We start from the raw sequence: 21,459 nt of genomic DNA, 5'->3' as shown, positions 1-21,459 counted from the left end.
TCCTAACCTTTGGTGGCCTGAAGTGGGTTGAGCTTGGATACCTGGGATTGTATTTAGGGTCTGTGAATTAAAGGCTTTAGGATGACTCAGGACCTTATCCAGTACCCTCTACACTGGGAAAATTCTGGAACTAGATGTGGGCTAGATCAGTTGGTCTTGCAAAGAGATGGCCACCCAGCCAGGTTATCTTTTGTGTAACCCTTGAAGAAGGCATGAAGGAGAAAAGATTGCTCTTGAAAGGGATATCTGTGCTCCACAGAACATAATTACACCATGTCCAAGACTAAAGGAGCTCTTTGGAAGACATATGAGTTGCTGCAATTAACCTGCGGAAACACTTTTAACATCTAAATAATAAGCACTCATTGTATGAGATCTGTGAGCCACAGTGGATGGAATTAGGAATTCAGTTTATTGTGTGTGTTTTTTTTAGACGTTTGTAACCACCAGATTAGGAAGTCTTAACAAGTACTTACTGGAGGGTGGGTCTTCTATCCATCATCCTTCCAACTGTCCATTCATCCAAGTACTATTTGAACACCCACTATGTACATGATGGACTGTTTTCTGGGGCAGACAATACAATCCTCTGGTCTTCAATTCAAAATCTAGAAGATGACTTTGCTGAGGATGTAAGACATTCTCTTGATGTCTTGATGAAAAGATAAACAGTGTCAATTCTGTCTACCAAGTGGTTTGATATTTTGCCAACAAAACCACTACGCTCTTCTCTGCATTCTCACAGCCCTGGCTCTGACTGTCTTTTTCTAGTATGGGAGTTTTGTTGATCATTGCCTCCCGGTCCATTTGCAGCCACGCACACGAGTATATTTCCACACCCTGCCATGACTCAGCAGGCAGTGGGGCTGTCTGATGCTCCCAGTGTGATGACTGCAGGTAGAGCTTCTGATGGGAAGAATAGTCAGTATGGTTCTGGAGGGGATATGCTTGGCTCTGCTTGTAAAGTGAGGAGCAGGCCAGAGCTTCTCTGCAGCCCCTGGAGGAGGATTAGAATGACATCAGGCATATGAGAAATGGCAGGAGCCAACCCGGGACGCAGTTTTAGGTGGCATCAAGGGCTCTGGGCTCTGCAGCTGGACAGACCTGCCCGTATTCAGATCCCTGTTCAGTTTCTTTGGGAACTTGGATGAGTTGAACTTCTCTATGCTTCAGTTTCCTCATCCGTAAACTGGGGATAATAACGAGCACTTCGTAGGAGCAATCAAGGAGATGGTTTCCATGGAGCACTTGGAAATGCATCTTATGCCAGGTATGGTGGCTCATGCCTGTACTCCCAGCTCTTTGGGAGGCTCAGTGGGCAGATCGCTTGAGCCCAGGAGTTGGAGACCAGCCTGGGCAACATGGTGAAACCCCATGGCTACAAAAAATACAAACATTACCCAGGCATAGCGGTGTGTGCCTGTAGCCCCAGGTACTTGGGAGGCTGATATGGGAGGATCGCTTGAGCCTGGGAGATGAAGGCTGCAGTGAGCCATGATAGCATCACTGCACTCCAGCCTGCTGGGTGACAGAGATCCTGTCTCACACACACACACACAGACACACACACACACGCACGCAAAAAAAAAAAAAAAAAAAAAAAAAAAATGCATCTTGGGCCAGGCGTGGCAGCTCATGCCTGTAATCCCAGCACTTTGGGAGGCCAAGGCAGGTGGATCATTTGAGGTCAGGAGTTTGAGACCAACCTGGCCAATGATGAAACCCTGTCTATACTAAAAACAAAACCAAAAAACCCATAGAAATAGCTGGGCATGATGGCACATGCCTGTAATCTCAGCTACTCGGGAAGCTGAGGCAGGAGAATCATGAGAGCCCCAGAGATAGAGGCTTCAGTGAGCCGAGATGGCGCCACTGCCCTCCACGCCGGGTGACAGAGTGAGACTCTGTCTCAGGAAAAAAAAAAAGAAATGCATCTTGCATGTTTGGTAGAGATTATGTTGCAGGCTTTGGTGACAATTTGCATCTGGTGGAAGTCCGAGTTGCTTTGCTAAAGGCCTGTGGGTTGACATTTCTGCAGGGAAGGCTTTGGGAGGTAGAGGGTTGTGGGGCCGGGGAAACAAATGGTCTGAGCAGGGCAGCCGCGTCCAGGGCTCACTACTGCGAACCAAAGGGTTTGTTTAGAATAGGTAATGTGCTTCCATCAGATGAGAGCTTCCGTTTTGTTTTTCATGAGGGAGGATCTTTATTCACATAGAAGTGGATCTGCTTTAACTTCTGGATTTTTTTTTCCTTTTTCTTTTTTTTGAGACAGAGTTTCATTCAGTCGCCCAGGCTGGAGTGCAGTGGCGTGATCTCAGCTCACTGCAACCTCTGCCTGCTGGGTTCAAGCAATTCTCCTGCCTCAGCCTCCCGAGTAGCTGGGATTACAGGCACCTGCCACCACACCCGGCTAATTTTTTGTATTTGTAGTAGAGATGGGGTTTCACCATGTTGGCCAGGCTGGTCTTGAACTCCTGACCTTTGGTGATCCGCCCCGCCTCGGACTCCCAAAGTGCTGGGATTATAGGCGTGAGCCACGACGACCCAGCCTGGATGTTCTTTTTTTTAAATGCTGTTTTAGGAATCACCTGCCTTTCATTCGTTCGCCAAACTTCTAGTTCCCATCTCCATCTAGTGGTGGGCCCGCTGTTCGTCGGGGGCTGCCTGTTGCTGACTGTTGGGAATATCCTAGTGTCCCATCCTGGGTGGAGGATGGGTGAGTGTGTTCGCGTGGCCCATAGTTCTGGCTGACATTCTAGCTCCCGTGGCTAACTGCTACCTGGCAGCTCACCCACCCATTTTCCTGTGTTTGTGGCTCTGTTCCTCAGTTGTACCGAGGAGATAAGCTAAATATAATATTTAGACTTCTGATTTGCGAGAAACTTAGGAACACAAGTCAGTGAAGGTCAGAGAAGGAAATCAGATGAGAGGATTAGATGCTGGCCCTGAAAGTTTTCCTTTAGAATATTTGCACATTTCTCATTGACCCTTCTTTTCCTGGGTATTGTTAAGACAGAAGTCCATTTTCTTACTTAGATAAGAGTGCTCTTGAGAAAACAGAGAAAGGCAGGGGGGAAGAATTCCCACCCGTTTTTACTGCCCTGGGGTCAAGACATTTGACACAAATGACCACATTACTGTGTTTGTAGAATGATGATAATTTCTGAAAAATGGTCAGTTCAAAAAGGCTTTCCTGAGACTTCACTGGACTTGAAATTCCAGCACATCCAGAATGGGCTGGGACCATCCTGGCCCTGCTATATTGCGGCCTGCTCTGTCCTCCACGAACAGTCACCCCTCACTCCCGCTCTTCTAGAGGGGGCAGTGGAGAAGGTGGGCCATGCTGATGGGAGTGATCTGGGGTCTTTCCACTTTCTCCTAATTTCCTCTGGGCTAGATGTGCCCTTCTGACCCATGCTGTCCTGGAAGGGATCCGCTGTCCTGGGGACCAGGCAGAGGGACGTGTACATCCCTGAGGCACCTCATCCTTAATCCTGCCTTCACACACATCCCAAAGGCAGGCCCACACCTGGGTCCAAGCCTGCACAGTCTAGCCTGGCCCCTGGCTGGGCCTGTCAGGGCACATGCGAGCATGAAGTGCCAGACAGTGAGGGCCTGTGGAGCTTGTCCTTGACAAGCTAGAATCTCTCTGTGCCTTTTGGGGACCCCTTGGCTGTGTGACAGGGCCCAGCATCAGCCCCTGGAGCTGGGCCCACAGGGGATGGTCTGTAGGACCCTCTTACATTTGTCTCTCCAGCGTTGGTCTAGCATGTGTTCCCTAAAGGGGGTACTTCAGGTGGAGGCTGAGGTAGTGCTGTAGACAGCCAAGCTTCTGCTGTTTGGAGGGTCTCAGGGGAAGCCCTGTGCACTCTATGTGTCCTCATCTTTGCTTCGATCCTTAGAGAAAGGAACCCACACACGCACCGTAGAGTGGCTGGGTGGGAAAAGTCTTCCTCCTTCACTAAGTGGCAACGCTCTCTCTCTATATATATATTTCTTTTTCTGTGGAGTAGGTAGCAAAGATGAGAACAGGTGGAGGAAATATATAGCAGAGGTTGGGAAGGGATCCAGATGCCCTTTTCAGCTTTAATGGTCCACGTTTGGCCCTGAAGATGGGATTGCCTCAAGCCAGGCAGGTTGATGGAGAATCACTGGAGACGTTGGCAGAGGCCTCCCCGTGCCAGGACACCTTCCAGGATGTGTGATCTCAGTTTGGAGGTGCATTGGGCCACAAGTATGGGGCCTAGGCTGGGGCATGGGGGAGGTGGCATGGGAATTAGGGTGGGGACAAGTTGAGGTCTTTGGGTTGCGGGGTGATGAAGGGGAGTCCTAGTCCCCACCCACAGATGTGTCAGCCTGGGCTGGGAAGCTGGCGCTGCCGAGGTCAGCACTGCCTGGGTGGTGGTGAGATCATGGGCAGATGGCCTCCTGGTTCCCCATTGGCCCTGGCTGGAGTCACAGCGTGGGCTTGCCCCTCTGAGGACACAGAAAGCAATGGCCTTAGAGTTGCCCCTCCGCTGGCGAGGAGGATGGAGCCCCATTTTCACTGCTGAGCTCCAAGACTGTCCAGCCACACCCTCCCACCTCATCCTGCCTCTGGGCTGCCTACTCTACCCCTGGCCTCCAGGGACTCTCCGGGGGTGACACTGTGTCCCAGAGCCCCTCCACACTCAGGTTCAGAGAACCCCGTGCTATTGGGCAGCCTCCCCTGGCCAGGCACTCCACTGGCACCAGTCTGAGGCTGGTGTGGCACTGATGCCAGTGGGAAGCATGGGGCATGGCAGTGAGCTGTGAGGGAGGAGGGGAGGCTGCAGGGAGCCTGGAAGCAGGAGCATGGGTTCCTGCGTGATTCCACTACTGAGTGTGGCTCTGTCACCTTCCTTAGTTGCCCCACCTGGAAAATGAGGCCTCGATCTGAATGACCCAGCTCTGACATCTTGCAGTTTTAGGAGCAGGACCCGAATTCTCTCGTAGAACTCATTTTTAGACTGGCGTGGGCAAAGGACGTCCATGCAGTTTTGGGGAGAGGGCGCCCTGCTTGCATTTGCATTCCACCTTGGCCACCCCAGGGGAAGTCCCCTCACCTCCCATTCTTCTCCCTTCCTCTGTGTCTTTCCAGGGGAGTGCCTCGTCACAGGTCAATCCCACTTCAAGAGCTTTGACAACAGATACTTCACCTTCAGCGGGATCTGCCAGTACCTGCTGGCCCGCGATTGCCAGGAGCACTCCTTCTCCATTGTCATTGAGACCGTCCAGGTGAGCTTTGCCAGCCCGGCGGCTGCTCGGGTGGTAGCCCAAGGTGCTGCATAGCTGCTAGGCTGAGTGGGCAGCCCCTGGAAGGCGTGGGGCGTTGCTTTCTGTGCATGAGGGAGGTCTCTTCCAGACTTCAGTTAGCCCCTCATTCATCCAGAAACCCAGCCCATCCCCTGTCTCCCTAGATGCTGGGGGAAGGCATCCTGCCCTGACAATAATGCCTCCTCAGGGCTGGCTCAGCTCCCCACCCAGGGGAAGCATCCTCCTTGGGTCTAGCCTGTTGCCCCCATAACTAACCCTCTGATGTTTGGAGCTGGGGATGGCTGGGGTGGGAGCAAAGAGGGCCCGTCTGCTGTTCTGAACTCTATGGTACGTGTGTGGCTTCCTTTCTGTAGGGATGGAAGCAAAGATGAGGACGAAGAGAGTGCACAGGGCTTTCCTTGAGGATCAAAGTCTCTGATTCTCTTTGGAACAGTAGGTCCAAGGAACACGATGAAGCAGAGGCCCATGGTTCTTTATAAGAGACCGGGCCAGGCTGGGAAAAGGCACGTGCAAGGATGCACTTAGCAAGCCTTCTTGCTGCACAACTCTAGGGGGCCCCATTCACATGGAGTATTCTGGGAGAATGGAGTTGTAGGTTGTGAGAAGGCCAGAGGCTCTCTGGGGTTGGGGCCTTTCTCTGACTAAGAGGGTCCTGGGCTGGGGTGCTGGAGAGGCAGGGGGTGCAGAAAAGTCACCCCGTGTTCCCTCTTGGCAGTGTGCTGATGACCCTGATGCTGTGTGCACCCGCTCCGTCACCGTCCGGCTGCCTGGCCTGCACAACAGCCTTGTGAAACTGAAGCATGGGGGAGGAGTTGCCATGGATGGCCAGGACGTCCAGCTCCCCCTCCTGAAAGGTATGCTTCGTCCTGCTCCATCAGGCCTGGGCTGGCACAGCCCATCCCTTAGCACCCTCCTTCTCAACCCTGGCCACTGTCCTTAAGGACCTGGATGCCTCTTCCATGGGAATGTGATGGAGAGTTATCTTTGGAGGGCAGGGTGGGGTGCTTGGCATGCATCCCTGCAAGAAAGGAAGGCTTCCTGGAGGAGGAAGACTAGAGAAGGAAGCCTATAGATGAAGAGGTTGCTCTAGGTCTGGGACAGAGTGTAGATGGGAAAAGGGAACCAAGAGGATTTTTATTTGGCTTGAACCAAAGGGGCGAGTTGAGTCTTGGGCAGGTGGTTCTGGTTTGCTCTGGGGTGGGAAGGGCAGAGGCTGATGCTGAGAGATCAGGGGTGGCTGGTGATGTCACACCAGAGGATGCTACTTGGGGCAAGGCCAGGTGACCCTCTGGCCTATCTAGAGGTAGCAAGAAGCCTACCTGTCCAGTATCTTCACCCAGGTTGCACTGTGCCTGTCAAAGCAAACCTGCTTTTGCATAGTAAAGCTCCCAAACTTCACACTCAAAGTGGCTCTCAGACTCTTCCTGCTTCTCCACAACTGCTGGCTACTTTGTCGCCCATTATCCTAGCATTGCACACAGCGGATGAACTTGGGCTAGTGGGTACCCAGCATGTCCATTGGTGTTAATGCTGTGTGTCTCCTTATGAGATGTATTTGTTTCCCCAGGGCAAGGGGTATGCTCCTATCTGTCGCCACCTTCCCACAGAAGCAACAATTGCTGTATTCAGTGTTGTACACCGCATCGCTCAGACATGAGGTGGTGTGCAGTGGCAGAGTGTCCCAGGCACATTCAGGTGTCATGGTGTCAATGCTAGAGAGATCCCCTCTGCTCCAGGGCACCCGCCTACAGCCCAGGATGCAGGAGCCTCTGCCTCCCTCCTGTGGCAGTAGGGGGAATGGCAGGTCATAGCGGGGGTGCAGCGGCTTCTTCCTGGGGGACTCTATTTGCGCTCTGTCCACCTTGATCACCCTTCTTCCTGATACCCCCTTAAACCTCATGGCCACCCCATCTGCCCCAAGTCATTGCTTTTCATTGCTACCATCCTTTTGAGACACCACATTTCCTCCCAAATATATCTGCCTGCCACCACCCTGTCCTCTCCCCACCTCTGCCTGAGTCCTGTCCTGCTGGGTTCCAGGTGACCTCCGCATCCAGCATACAGTGACGGCGTCTGTGCGCCTCAGCCACGGGGAGGACCTGCAGATGGACTGGGATGGCCGCGGGAGGCTGCTGGTGAAGGTAGGTCCCCTCACGGGGTACTGGCTCCCTGCGGCCCGACCCTTACAAAGTACCCCTTGTGCTCTGGGTAGAATGGCTTTGTGTGGTGGGAGAAGAATTCCTTTCTCCTCATGGCCTACACCCCCAGAGCGAGGAACAGGCCTCTCTTGTTTATGAGGCTGGTGTTTGTTTTCTGGATGCCCCTTCTTGGCCCTGGGGATTCTTTCTGCTGGGCTTGCTACCCAAGGGCCTCTAGACTGGGGTGGGCTCTTGTGGGGCTGGGGAGGGGGCAGGTTTGCTGTCCAATCTCCCTGCTGAAACAAGGCCCGGGAGCAGGGGTGTCTCCCCAGGTGCCCACTGTGGGCAGTAAGGGAAGAGCCAGATTGGCACTCTCAGCTAAGAGAAAGCCTGCCTGGGAAAGGTTGCTCAGGAAACCACCAGATTCTTCCCCTGGGCACTGGGACTCTGCATGTGTGGGCCACCTCGTCTTGTTCTTGGTGGTCCTAGAATCACACTGGATAGCAATCCATACTTTTCACTGGGCCTCCATCTACACTGTTTCTCTGGAAATGACCCTGGCAGATGGGCAGCGCAAATATTATTACTGCCATTTTTTAAATGAGGCAAGCAGAGCACAGGAAGTTGAGGGACAGTCCAGCACTCCGGAACTTTCAGGGCTAGGATAGACTTCTCTGATCAGAGGACTCTGACCCCATTCTGACCCCCCATACCCTGTCATGGCAGAGCGAGGATTAGTTCTCTGCCTCATGCCTTTCCCATCAGAACAAAAAGTGGTTCTCACTTTTTGGTCTTGAATGCCTTTACACTCTTAAAAATTATTGAGGACCTCAAGATCTTGTAGGAGGATTATATTTATTGATATTTACCAGATTAGAAATTAAATTAGAGACATTTAAATATGTATTTATTAACTCATTCAAAAATTATAATAATAAACCCACTACACCTTAATATAAACATCACTGTTTTGGGGAAAAGTAACTGTTTGCCAGAACAAAAATAAGCAACAAGAATAATGCCACTGTTGTACATTTCTGCAAATTTCTTTAATGGCTGGCTTAATAGGAGACAGCTGGGTTCTCATAGCTACTTCTGCATTCAATCTTTTGCAATATTGCATGTCATGTGGCCTCTGGAAAATTCCACTCTATACTTGTAGGAGAATGAGGAGGGAAAAGGCGAATAATGTCTTCATAGTATTATGAAAGTAGTTTCGGTCTCGCAGACCCCTTGAAAGTCTCAGGGACCCCCGTGGGTCTCAAGACCACACTTTGAGAACCACTGCGCTGCTTATGCCTGGGATCCCTGGAGAGCTGCCTCCTGCCTCCTGGGGTCCTGTGCCCCACACAGTCCTTGCTATAACCCTGGGCGGCAGGGGCAGGGCGGCGGGTATCGCCCAGGAGATCCTGGCGTCCTCCATCCTCGTGTGGCCATGTTCTTTCTGCTGTCTTACAGCTCCTGAGGGAATTTCAAACTAACTCCTTTTTTTTTTTTTCCTTTCATGGAAATAAACCTGCAACCACAGATCATAAAGCAGGAAGGTCTGGGAGATCCTCTTGTCACCCTCCCATTTCCAGTAGGAAATAAAGAGCCATTATTTCTGCAGCAGGAGTAACTTGCCCTGGGCCTCACGGTCATTTAGTTACAGGGCAAGGACCAGAACTCGTGTCTCCCGGTTCCTGAGACCGATCTTGCCTCCCGCACCCCGGTCTTCAAGGGGGTGCTTCACGTTAGCCAGTCCACTTTCTGTTTGTTTGTTTGTTTTGTTTTTTGAGAAAGGGTCTCACTCTGTTGCCCAGGCTGGAGTGCAGTGGCACGATCTTGACTCACCACAACTTCCGTCTCCCAGGCTCAAGTGATTCTCCTTCCTCAGCCTCCTGAGTAGCTGAGATTACAGGTGCACACCATCATGCCCAGCTAATTTTTGTATTTTTGGTAGAGATGGGGTTTCACCATGTTGGCCAGGCTGGTCTTGAACTTCTGACCTCAAATGATCCACCCTTTTCAGCCTCCCAAAGTGCTGGGATTATGGGCATGAGCCACTGCGCCCGGCCAGCCAGTCCACTTTCTCAGCATCCTCCCACCTCACAGAGAGGGTGCTCTCCCCCCACGCACTTCCTCCCCTCGATCGTCAGGGCCGTGACTTCTCATCCTGGGCAGCTGCCCTTCCGTCCCTCAGGTTTCTTTGGTCTTTGTCTCTCCCCTGAGGAGAAGAGATGCCAACTTCTTTCCGTGGCAGGGGACGTAGGGTTATCTTTGGGGCTGGGTTTGTGTCAGTTTAGCTAACAAGAAGAGGTTTCCTTGGCCAAGATTCAGGACAGGGTCAGATGACCCCGTGGCCTATAGAACTGTCTTTTTATATATATTTTTCTTTTTTCTTTTTTCTTTTTTCTTTTTTCTTTTTCTTTACACAGATTCCTGGGGCTCTTGGAAAGGGACTGTCTTGTGGGTTTTATTATGAAGCAGGAAAGGGGGTGTTTGAGATGGAGCAGGAGGTGGGGAGCCTCAGAATGCTGACACCAGGGCTTTTGGGGATGGCAGTGTGGAGGCGAGAGCTGGAGGGAGGCCAGCTGGGGCGGAGGTGGTGCAAGAGGAGGTGCTGCTACGGGCCCCCTGGTCTCCTTCCCCTGGGTGTGGTGTGCACGCTTTGTCCCCTGGGGCTGGCGGTCCAGGCAGCAAGGCTCCAGCCAGCAGAAATCACACCCTCTGTGTGCTGTTTCCCTGCCCTGCTGGCTGCCCTGCAGGGCCCAGCTCTGCCTTAGGCATAGCGGTGTGGAAAAGATCCTTGCACAGGCTTCATTTAGTCAGAACTGTCACTGAGCAGAGGTTTATTTCACATTGCGAGTGTCTCTAAGTGTCATGCCCACTCTCCTAACCCTGGCCGAGCTGACCTCTGAGACAAGCCAAGGGGATGGGAGAAGACCTGGTTTTAGAGTGGGGCATGGGAGTGATGGCTGGCCTGGTGGGGGTAAATGAAAACGCCTTTGGGGAGCATCAAACTCTGAGAAAGGAGAGAGAAAAGATGCTGAGAGGTGGGAAGGGAGTGGAGGTGCACCACCAGTTATGCCACCTTGCCCAGGGTGCCCTGACTGCGGGCATTGCATTCCAGCCCATCAGGAGGAGAACCTAGTCATTCACTTACTTATTCATTTGTTCAACGATTCATTCATTCAACAAACACTTATTGAGTGTCTGCTGGCACTGCTGTGGGCTGAACGTCTGTGTCCTCCCCAAGTTTATATGTTGAAATCCTAACCCCCAAGGTGATGGTGTTACGAGGTGGGGCCTTTGGGAGGTGATGAAGAATGAGATTTGTGCCCTTTTAAAAGACCTCAGAGAGCTTGCTAGCCCCTTCCACTATGTGAGGACACCGCTAGAAGGCACCATCTATGAACCGGAAAGCAGGGTCCTCACCAGACACCAAATCTGCTGACGCCTTCATCTTGGACTTCCCAGATTCCAGAACTGTGGGCAATCAATATCAGTTGTCTATAAGCCACCCAGTCTGTGGTATTTTGTTATAGCAGCCTGGAAGGGCTAAGACAGGCACCATTCTGGATGCTGAGATTACAGCAGTGAGACAAAACAGACAAAAATCCTTGCCTCGTTTAGCTTAAATTCTAATGGAGAGAGACAGACAGACAAAGCAAACAAGTAAATTATATTATAGATTGGAAAGTGATAGATCCTGGGGAAATAAAGCAGAGAAAGGGGCAGGATTTGCCAGGGTTGGGGGGATTTAAATTTTAAATAAGGAGGTGGGAGAAGGCCTAATGTGACAACATTTGATATTTGTCAAGCAAACAAGGAAACATTACTCTGTCCCCTTTCTTAACAGTGTTTACTTGGGTTCGATTTCTAAGGGCCTGGGACCTTCTACTGGATTGTTAACCCTGCATTTTGTTAGGTTGGAGCTGGAAGCTGAAAAGGGGCTCTAAGAGCTGACCGTAGCCCCTGAGGGATTCAGAGCGCAGGGAGGTCATCCCACCTTGGTAATGACATGCGGAGAGGGAGTCAGGACTCCTGGGTCCCAGCCCCCGCTCCACCTTCAAATCGGGGTCCTCTCCTTAGAAACCAGCAGATGCCCCCAGCTGTGTGGGGGGAAGGGCAGGTTCCACTCTCCTAGTTGTCCCCGAATGTACACTTTGGGCTCAGAATTTTGTTCAGTTCTGAGAATGGACAGTAAACCACATGCTGATGGCCTGGAGTTTGAACTCTGACGCTGCTTTGCTGCTGTCACCCTGGCAGGCTGCCTCAGAGCCCTTGCAGACCCCTACTCCTACCCATCGTCACCCCCAGAGTCTTCTTTGGCTTGTGGCCCTTTCTCTTCAGTGATGCCCAGGGCCTGAGTGGCAGGCAGCAGGTTGGGAGGAAGTGTTTCTTGTCATTAACCATGAGCTCCTGGAGGGCTTGGACCACACCTGGCAGCTTGCTGGGCTCACACCGAGTGACCAATGCGAAGTCTTCCAATATAGAGGGGCCTTGAGTTTGCACGTGACTCTGGGTGGGGTGTGGATGGCACGGAGGGCAGAGCGCTTCGGGCTGGGCTCAACCTGCCTACTCACCCTAGCTCCGCCACTACCTCCCTGACCTTAGGCAAGTCACTTTGCCTCTCTGGGCCTCCCTTCTCCATCCTTAGATGATCGGATAATTTCTAAAATCCCTTGTGGCAGTACAGGGCTCTGATGATTTGGGAACAGGGATGGAGCTGGTAAATTTACACTGCAGTTCACTTTTTTTTTTTCCCCTTTTGCAGCCTAGGGCTTAGCTGCCTTCTATTACATTCATATTTATTTTTCACCCCGGGGAACTTTTTTTTTTTTTTAATTAAAACCATCTCATTAGCAAAACAACTACGCCACTGCTTTCGCGGCAGCGGCTCCAGAGTGGCCTGGTCTCTCCCGCAGCTGTCCCCCGTCTACGCCGGGAAGACCTGCGGCCTGTGTGGGAATTACAACGGCAACCAGGGCGACGACTTCATTACCCCCTCTGGGCTGGCGGAGCCCCGGGTGGAGGACTTCGGGAACGCCTGGAAGCTGCACGGGGACTGCCAGGACCTGCAGAAGCAGCACAGCGATCCCTGCGCCCTCAACCCGCGCATGAGTATGTGAACCTGGGGGCAAGGCGGGGACCTCGCAGGGTCTCGAGGTCCCCACATCAGTGCAGTGCGTTCCGGAGGCAGGGGCGGGGAGCGAGGAAAGGGGTGGGGCTTTGTTTTTACCGTCAGCACTTGATCATCTGAACTGGGCCATTTGCTCTTCAAAGCCCCTTTATTGGGCGCCCTCCGAGGGCCAACCCCCGGGAAAGAAAAAAAAAAAAGTCTACCTAGGCGGGAGGATCCCTTGAGGGCAGGAGTTCGAGACCAGTCTGGTCAACGTAGGGAGCCCCCATTTCTATTAAAATAATAATAATAATAAATAAATTTGCCGGGCGTGGTGGGGCGCGCCTGTAATCCCAACTACTTGGGAGCTACGTGGGATGGTTGCATGAACCCAGGAAGTCAAGGCCGCAGTGAGCCAAGATCGCATCTCTGCACTCCAGCCTGGGCGACAGACCAAGACTGTCTCTCTAAAAAAAAAAAAAAAAAGTCCATAGTCCCCGTCCTTTGACGTTCCCAGTCTACTGCAGCAGCAGCTTACAAACTCTTCTTTAGATGATTGTAAGATAAATGGACTGGGGGGGTGGGGGTGGCATTTGCAGATTTCTCTGCGTGACCTTGCAGCGCACTGGGCTATTTCCCAGGGAGTGTTGGCCGGGAGGGCGTGGCACCCCGCTCCTCCCCGCCACATCCCGGGCTCGCTCCTCTCGCCCCACAGCCAGGTTCTCCGAGGAGGCGTGCGCGGTCCTGACGTCCCCCACATTCGAGGCCTGCCATCGTGCCGTCAGCCCGCTGCCCTACCTGCGGAACTGCCGCTACGACGTGTGCTCCTGCTCGGACGGCCGCGAGTGCCTGTGCGGCGCCCTGGCCAGCTATGCCGCGGCCTGCGCGGGGAGAGGCGTGCGCGTCGCGTGGCGCCAGCCAGACCGCTGCGGTGCGTGCCCTCCCTGCCCGCCGCCCTCCGGGCCGCCCCCCAAATCCGTCCACGCGTGCTTTTCGAAGCCCTTTCTCTGCATTCTTTCCTGTGGAAAGAGGGCGTAGGGCATTGTGACAAACATGGAGGACGGTTCATTTGCACCCACTTTTCCCTTCCACCTCCCAGCAGGACAGGCGGTGGGGACCGGCCTGTTCCAGGAAGACAAGTTGGCTCCCCCTACCTGGAGGCCTAGAACTTGGGGGTCCCTGCAAAGCTGGGGTTTCCCGTGGCCGCTGCCACCTAGTGTTCGTTCAGCACACGTTAAGGTCAGGCTGTGGAGCGAGTGGGTCCCAATCCCACTGGGTCTCCGCATCCCTTGAGAGTCCAATGAAGGCAATGGGAAATTCACATACAAACCCTTAACTCCAGGCAAACCACCGATGGACAAAACCTCTGGCGTTGTATAAAGTTATGTAAAGGTGAATTACATCACTGTTCCCAGTTGGCTTTAGATTCTCACTCTGCACTGTTGGATTCCTGGCACCAGAGTTGGTGTCTGCTTCCACTCTCTGGTCCCTTGGGTGGCTGGATTGTGCTAACTTTTTTGTTTTTGTTATTGCTCTGGGGGCATTTGCTGCATGCCCAGTGTGGTCAGGCAACAGGGATGATGTAGAACTCCAAACTTACTGTTAGAGTCACAGATGGAAACTGCTGCCCTACTAGATACCTATCACACTAAGTAAAAGGATGAGTGGATTCAGGGCAGGGAAAACCAAGGAAGGCTTTCTGGAGGACGTGTACGTGGCTATGGTTTTAAAAAGCTGCTTTCTTGGCAGAGAAGAGTTGTTTCCAACGGTAGAATCGTAGTAGGCATAGAAGTGAGGAGTATATTCTGTTAAGAATAACGCATAGTGGGTATTCTGTTTTTTAGGGTAAAGTAGATGTGTTTAGAAATTAAAATGTAGGTGTAGTCCCAGCTACTTGGGAGGTTGAGGCAGGAGGATAGCTTGAGTCTAGGAATTTAAGGCTGCAGTGAGTTATGATCACACCACTGCACTCTGACCTGGCCAACAGAGAAAGACTCTGTGTGTGTGTGTGTGTGTGTGTGTGTGTGTGTGTGTGTGTGTATGTGTGTATGTGTGTGTATATATATATATATATATATAGTAGATGGTCCTGTTGGAAGAGGAGTTATGAGAAACAGTGAAAGGAATTAGCACCTATATTGAAGGAGCAGTTTAGGCATGGGGACCCTAGAAGTGCTATTTTGGGTCCAATGAGCCAACTCATGTTTTGAGTTGTAGAAATGTCATATAAAAGGGGAGCAGAGACAACCGTAAGGGCGAAAGGGACAAGCACATAATGCAGCAGTTGTGCCCTCCCCATTCCTCCAGCTCTGGGATGTCTTGGGGAGCCACAGGCTAGGGGCTGGGACAACTGGGTCTGGGTCCTTACTGGCAACTTTCCCCTGAGATAACAGTTATGTGACCTTGAACCCTTCACGTAACCCCTCTGCACTTCAGTTTTTTCCTTAGCATTTGCTATTTAGAAATTGGGGAAAGTAATGAGGAGTGAATGAGATGCTGCTTATGAATATTCTTTGCTTGTCCACCAATGTTAGAAATGACGCATTATCAGTATGCGGCAGCATCCGCAGGATTTCCTAATTTAGGACATTTTCCCGGAACACTAAGGGCCCACTGAAATATTCTTTAATCTCTCATGAACAGCCATTCTTAACCTCCACTGAACAGAACAGGGGAAACGGGCTGATGCTTCAGTAGTGGGGATAAGATTCAGTTAAAGAATGTCTTGACTCCTGAGGCATCATGATAGGGTAGAAAGGGAGGTAGCAAGGAGCTTTCCCTGGAGACTGTTAAGGACAAGAGGGGTCTGTCTCTGTGGGTTTATGGGACAAGAGACTAGGCTGACCAGATGGCCGTGGGCTGTCCCTTTGCACCCAAGGCAGTTGGGTAAGACTCCTGGGTTCTTGCCCCCATCTTTTCTTGACTTGGAGAAGAGCTCAGGCTCAGCTGTCCCCTCTACCCACTTTCACTTTCTCTTCCAGAGAAGTGAACAGGGCTCCCTAAACCAGTGAATCTATTCATAAGAAGAGGTCACATCAATTGGAGACATTCAGGGAGCACAGACTTACCATGTAGCTGCTTTGTGGGATGGTGTGAGGAGATTCAGGAGAAGCACACACAATTTTTTCCTCTTGGAAATTGGTTGTGCTTCCTTTGGGAAGACAAATTGGTTGTGCTTCCTTTGGTCCTCTCTGAAGGCAAGGACCAGGGCTGGCCATCTCCACCTCCCTGGGCCTAGCATAGTCCCTGGCATGCAGTGGATACACAAGAAGTGTCTTCTAAACTGAGATGTGCATTGTTTCTTTGGGGAAGAAGGCTAGAGGAGAAATTTAATAAGGCTCCAAGCCAGCGCTAGAGATAGCCTGTCAGAACAAAGAAAGTTCTCAAGTCTAGCTGCTTTTTAATGGGTAAAATGTGCCCTTGTCATTGTAGGCTCAGGGGGTTGAAAGACATCTCCATCTTTATTGTCTAACACATCCTGTCTTAACCTACGCTCCCTCAATATTCATCCAATAATCCAACCTTTCCATTCTTGTAGAGAAAAATCAATGTCCAATAGGATTAAGGAGCCCCTCCCTTCCCAGCTACCTTCAAACACCAAGTTCAGGGTGGTTGTAGGAGCGGGAGGCTGCAAGGTCTCTCCAGAGGCTCCCCACTCCATTGTTGAGGCTCACAGCCAAGGCTTACTTTTACAACATCTGTGAAATGCTCTGCCAGTGGGTTTCTGCTGGAGCAATGGATTTGAACAGAGGGGAAGGATTCTAATGGTCTCAGAAGAAGCATGCCCAGGGTGAGCTTCTCATTTCTTGGACAGCAGCTGGTCTGCAAAGGGAAGGCATTTTGAAAGTGCAGAATGCTTGCCACACCTTCCCTGTCCTCTACCCTGCCCATAAGGAATTTTGTCACCAGAATGTCAGAGCTTCTGAGGCCAAGGCCTTTCTCTGGACTACCCCTTCCTTCTTGCGCCTGCTGAGCTGGGGCTGTTTCCTTAGCAATAAGAATGATAATAATAATTATTAACAGAGAACATTATTAGCAGTGAACATTCTCCACATGCCAGACATTCTTCTAAATGTGTTAGCTCATTCAACCTTCACAAAGACTGGGTGGATACTGTTATTCCATCCAGTGAGGATACTGCCCAAGGTCACACTGCCAACTAGTGGTGGACCTGGGCGTGAATCCAGGTATTTGGGATACAGAGCCCGTTCCCTTAGCTGTGTTGCCACTTTGCTACACTTCCTCCTGGCTTGTGTCTCTTGCAGTATTTCTCTGTGGGAGGCTAGGGAGGGTGAGGGCTGTGGGCAGATGGGTGTGGCCCACTTCGCTGGGGTAGGTATGAGTGTCCCTCCTCTTTGGGACCAGCATGTCCTCAAAGGGACTGTTTTCTTTCTAGAGAGTAATGGTTATGAGCATGAGCTTTAGGGCTGCAGAGAGCTGGGTTCAAATCCTGCCTCTGCTTCTTCCTGTGAGGTATACCCCTAACAAGTCACTCAGCCTATGTTTCTTGAAAGGGGGTGATGAGAGCTAACTCAGCATGAGGCATAGAACCCACGTAAGAGCTAGGCATTCAGTAGGTGCTCCATAAATGGTACCCGTTATTGTCATTATCATCATGGGGATGCCCTTGCCCGTCATTCCCAGTTCTTTTTAATATTCACAGCTTCAAAACCTGCCAGGATTTCTACTACATGCTAGGCTTTGAGAATTCAGAGATGACTAATGCACGTTCCATGTGGTTGAGGAGAGAAGAAAATGTGTGCCCCCATAATTATAATACACATCTGCATGCTGAAAAGTACACATTTGCTCATAGTGGGAAAGGAAGTTGGTGACCATACAGATATAATTGGGGCTCATTAGGGGAAAACTGGGTAAAGGGTACATGGGATCTTTCTGCATTACTTCTTGTAACGGCAAGCAAGTCTACAATTATCTCAATAAAATTTTAATTAAATAATTGGGGGTCACAGCTACAAGGGGTGGCAAGTCCTAGAACCACAGTCCTTGCTGTCCAACACTCCTGCTGAGGCCTTAGTCCTTCTCTTTCTTCTAGAGCTGAACTGCCCGAAAGGCCAGGTGTACCTGCAGTGCGGGACCCCCTGCAACCTGACGTGCCGCTCTCTGTCTTACCCGGATGAGGAATGCAATGAGGCCTGCCTGGAGGGCTGCTTCTGCCCCCCAGGGCTCTACATGGATGAGAGGGGGGACTGCGTGCCCAAGGCCCAGTGCCCCTGTTACTATGATGGTGAGATCTTCCAGCCGGAAGACATCTTCTCAGACCATCACACCATGTGGTAAGTGCAGGCAGCGGTGTCAGGGACCTCTGAAACAGCAGAGCTGGGGAGGAAAATGGGACCCCCAAGTCCTTCACTTCATGGATGGGTAAACTGAGGCCCAAGGAAGGAAGTGACTTGTCCAGAATTGTACAGCAGGTCGGAAGCAGAGCTGGGATTTGGTCCAGGTCTTCAGACTTCCTTACTACACGGGGAACTAGGATTCTGGGCTGGCAGTAGGAGTTCTTGGGTTTTATTGCCAACTGTTATGTGTTGGCCCCCATTTCTGGGCTTTAGGTCTCAGTTTTCCTTTTCTGGAACAGGAAAAGGGAGCTCTCCCTGTCACCCTCCTTTCCAGCCTGCTTTCAGTATTCCCAAGCTGAAGCATTTGAGCAGGAAGAACATGGACCACTGCAGCGATGCCTCCATGGGGCATTGCTACCCTGATCTGCTTCATGCACTTCCCCAAAATAGCTCCAAATCATGCTTGCTTCCTGCAGCTGTTTGCCTAGGCCTTCTGTGACGGTCAGTTTCAACAGGGTTGCCATGAGCATAGAAGAAATTTACAACAGGACATTTGTTGAGCAAACACTTACCTGTCACCTGTTCTGTCTTAGTTCTGGCTAAGAATCGGTGATCTAAAGATGAGCCAGGCTGGGGCAGTGGCTCACATCTGTAATCCCCAGCATTGGGGAGGTGGAGGTGGGAGGAATGCTTGAGTATAGGAGTTTGAGAGCAGCCTGGGCAACATAGTGAGGCCCTGTCCCTACATACAAAGAAAAAAAAAAGTATTTGGCCGTGGTGGTGCATACCTATAGACCCAGCCACTTGGAATACTGAGGTGGGAAGATTGCTTGAGCCCAGGAAGCCAAGGCTGCAGTGAACTGTGATCATGCCACTGCATTCTAGCCCAGGCGACAGAGGGAAATCTAGTCACTTAAAAAAAAAAAAAAAAAAAAAAAAAAAAAGAACCAGACACAGTACCTGATAGTCTACGCCTGTAATCCCAGCACTTAGGGAGGCCGAGGTGGGCAGATCACGAGGTCAGGAGATCGAGACCATCCTGGCTAACATGGTGAAAATACATAAAATTAGCCAGGTGTGGTGGTGGGTGCCTGTAGTCCCAGCTATTTGGGAGGCTGAGACAGGAGAATCGCTTGAACCCAGGAGGCGGAGGTTGCAGCAAGCTGAGATCTTGCCACTGCGCTCCAGCCTGGGTGACAGAGTGAGACTCTGTCTCAAGAAAAGGTCCTGATTATGGAAAATTTCAGACAGACATTAAAGTAGAGAGAATAGTATAAGGAGCCCCAACGTACCCATTCCCAGCTTCAATGATTATCAGCACTTTACCATTCTTATTTTGTCTATTGACTCCTCTCCTGTGTGGCTGGAATAGTTTTTTAAAAAGCTGTAAATATTTTATCATTTCACCTGCAAATACTTCAGTATGTGTTTCAGCAAATAATAAACAATTAAAAAAGGAAACACAACCATAATACCATTATTAACCTGAACATGAACAATAATTCCTTAATAACATCTAACATTCAATCCATGTTCACTTCTTTTTTTTGTTTTTGAAACTCAGTTTCGCTCTTGTTGCCCAGGCTGGAGTACAAGTGGCGCGATCTTGGCTCACTGCAACCTCTGTCTCCCGGGTTCAAGCGATTCTCCTGCCTCAGCCTCTGGAATAGCTGGAATTACAGGCATGCGCCACCACGCCTGGCTAATTTTGTATTTTTAGTAGAGATGGGGTTTCTCCATGTTGGTCAGGCTGGTCTCAAACTCCTGACCTCAGGTGATCTGCCCACCTCGGCCTCCCAAAGTGCTGGGATTACAGGAGTGAGCCACTGCACCTGGCCCCATGTTCACTTCTTTCTGATTTTCTCAAAATGCCTTATATAATTGGTTTGTTCAAATCAAGACCGGAACAGAATCCGCACATTATACTTGATAGGAAGCTTTTCCTCATCACTCCAGTGAGATTAATTTGAAGCCCCTCCCAGCGTTTTACCCAAAGCCAGTTGTTTACCCTTCTACTGAAACACACATCGCTGTCGGACTTGGTTGTCAGTCAACCGTGTTGTGTCTCCCCTCTAGACTGTGGCCACCCCTAGAGTCCAGACCATATCTTAGGCCCTGATCCGCAGCCCCCAACACAGTCCTGGCACAAAGTAGGTACACAATACATGTTTATCGAGGTGCAATAACTATAACATTTGGTAGATGTGCCATATCAGAGACAAAAAGTCCCACTCATTCAGAAAAGTGGGGGATAATTTCCATGTGGGAGGAATTAGGGAAAACTCCGTGCTGGAAGTGGTTTTGAGCTTGGGGAGGTTTCCAACAACAGCGGTGGGCTGGAAGGAGGAGGAGGATTTTTTTTTTTTTTTGAGATAGAGTCTCACTCTGTCACCCAGGCTGGAGTGCAGTGGCGCAATCTCGGCTCACTGCAACCTCCGCCTCCTGGGTTCAAGCGATTCTCCTGCCTCAGCCTCCTGAGTAGCTGGGATTACAGGTGCCTGCCACCACACTTGGCTAATTTTTGTATTTTAGTAGAGACGGGGTTTCACCATGTTAGTCAGGCTGGTCTCGAACTCCTGACCTCAAATGATCCTCCCGCCTCGGCCTCCCAATGTGCTGAGATTATAGGCGTGAGCCACTGCGCCCAGCCTGGAGGATTGTTTTGAGGTGGAGCAGGAGTCTAGGGACTAAACGCACAAGGAGTACTCCACAATCCCCAAGGTGAGTCCTCTGGCGCGAACGCGTGCTGTATGAAGGAAGACTAGACTGGAGGGAAGTTGGGATGAGGTTCAGGGGTCTTCAGAAGTGAGGGGGTGAGCACTGATGCTGGAGCAGTAGGAATGGAGCCCCTGGAAGGTTTTTAGCAGGCAGCACATAGGATCCAAGAGTAACTTCAGGGAGTGGGTTTTGGGAGCTGCATGAGGTATGACAGCAGGGAGAGCATCTGCAGGAAAACGTTGACGTTGACTGATAAGAAGGTAGCGAGGCCCTGGATCAAGCAATAGCAGTGGAAATGGAGAGTGGAAGCCAGAAGCCAGAGACGCTGGGAAAGCAGATGGATTAGTGGGATGTTTGAGAGGAGGAGGGGCTGTTGCAGATGGCCCTGGAGTTCTGAACTTGAATGCCTGGGAGGACAGTGATGGCAAGAACAGCAGGAGGGCCCTCTGGAGGAAGAGGCAAGTGATGGCTTTGGTTTTGGCCTTAATGACTTTGAGTTACCATCTTGGTGAACAAATGGAATCAACAGCCTGAAATGGGTCTGGAAGGTGAATGAGAGGTTGGGGTGGAGAGAAAGATGTGCATGAAGGTGACAGTTTCAGCCCTGAGAGTAGCGAGGATCCCTAAGGGGAGTGGGCCAGAGGGCAGAAAAGAGGACTGAGTCGGAACTTGGGGGAATGTTCAGAGGGCAAGAGGAAGAACAAGAGGATTGAATGAGAGACGCCAAAGATCAAAGGCCAGTAAAAAGGGCAGAACTAGAGCAGCGCCGTATCACAGAAATGAAGGGCAGAGGGGAGTAAGGACCTCCTCTGTGGGTTTGATCACTTGGCCTTAGCCCAGTGCTGTTTTACTGCAGTTGTCTGGCTACAGTTTTCCCGGAGTTTCTCTCTGGGACCTTAAAACA

At 51.1% G+C, this 21,459-nt stretch overlaps 1 protein-coding gene across 1 annotated transcript in view; it reads left to right on the top strand.

Annotated features, from left to right (window-relative positions):
* The window catches only part of VWF (von Willebrand factor), a 178,923-nt gene that overhangs the window by 54,538 nt on the left and 102,926 nt on the right, over positions 1-21,459 (top strand). Inside the window, exons 11-16 of the mRNA XM_032159366.2 lie at positions 5,120-5,256; positions 6,011-6,149; positions 7,336-7,436; positions 12,344-12,539; positions 13,253-13,468; positions 17,594-17,834. Coding sequence (XP_032015257.1) covers positions 5,120-5,256; positions 6,011-6,149; positions 7,336-7,436; positions 12,344-12,539; positions 13,253-13,468; positions 17,594-17,834 — 1,030 coding nt within the window. The remainder of the gene's footprint in view (positions 1-5,119; positions 5,257-6,010; positions 6,150-7,335; positions 7,437-12,343; positions 12,540-13,252; positions 13,469-17,593; positions 17,835-21,459) is intronic.

This window comes from Hylobates moloch, unplaced genomic scaffold (genome assembly GCF_009828535.3).
Source record: "Hylobates moloch isolate HMO894 unplaced genomic scaffold, HMol_V3 SCAFFOLD_8, whole genome shotgun sequence".
Lineage (NCBI taxonomy): Eukaryota > Metazoa > Chordata > Mammalia > Primates > Hylobatidae > Hylobates > Hylobates moloch.
Note: the sequence above shows the minus strand (reverse complement) of the source record. Positions and strands in the feature narration are given on the sequence as shown.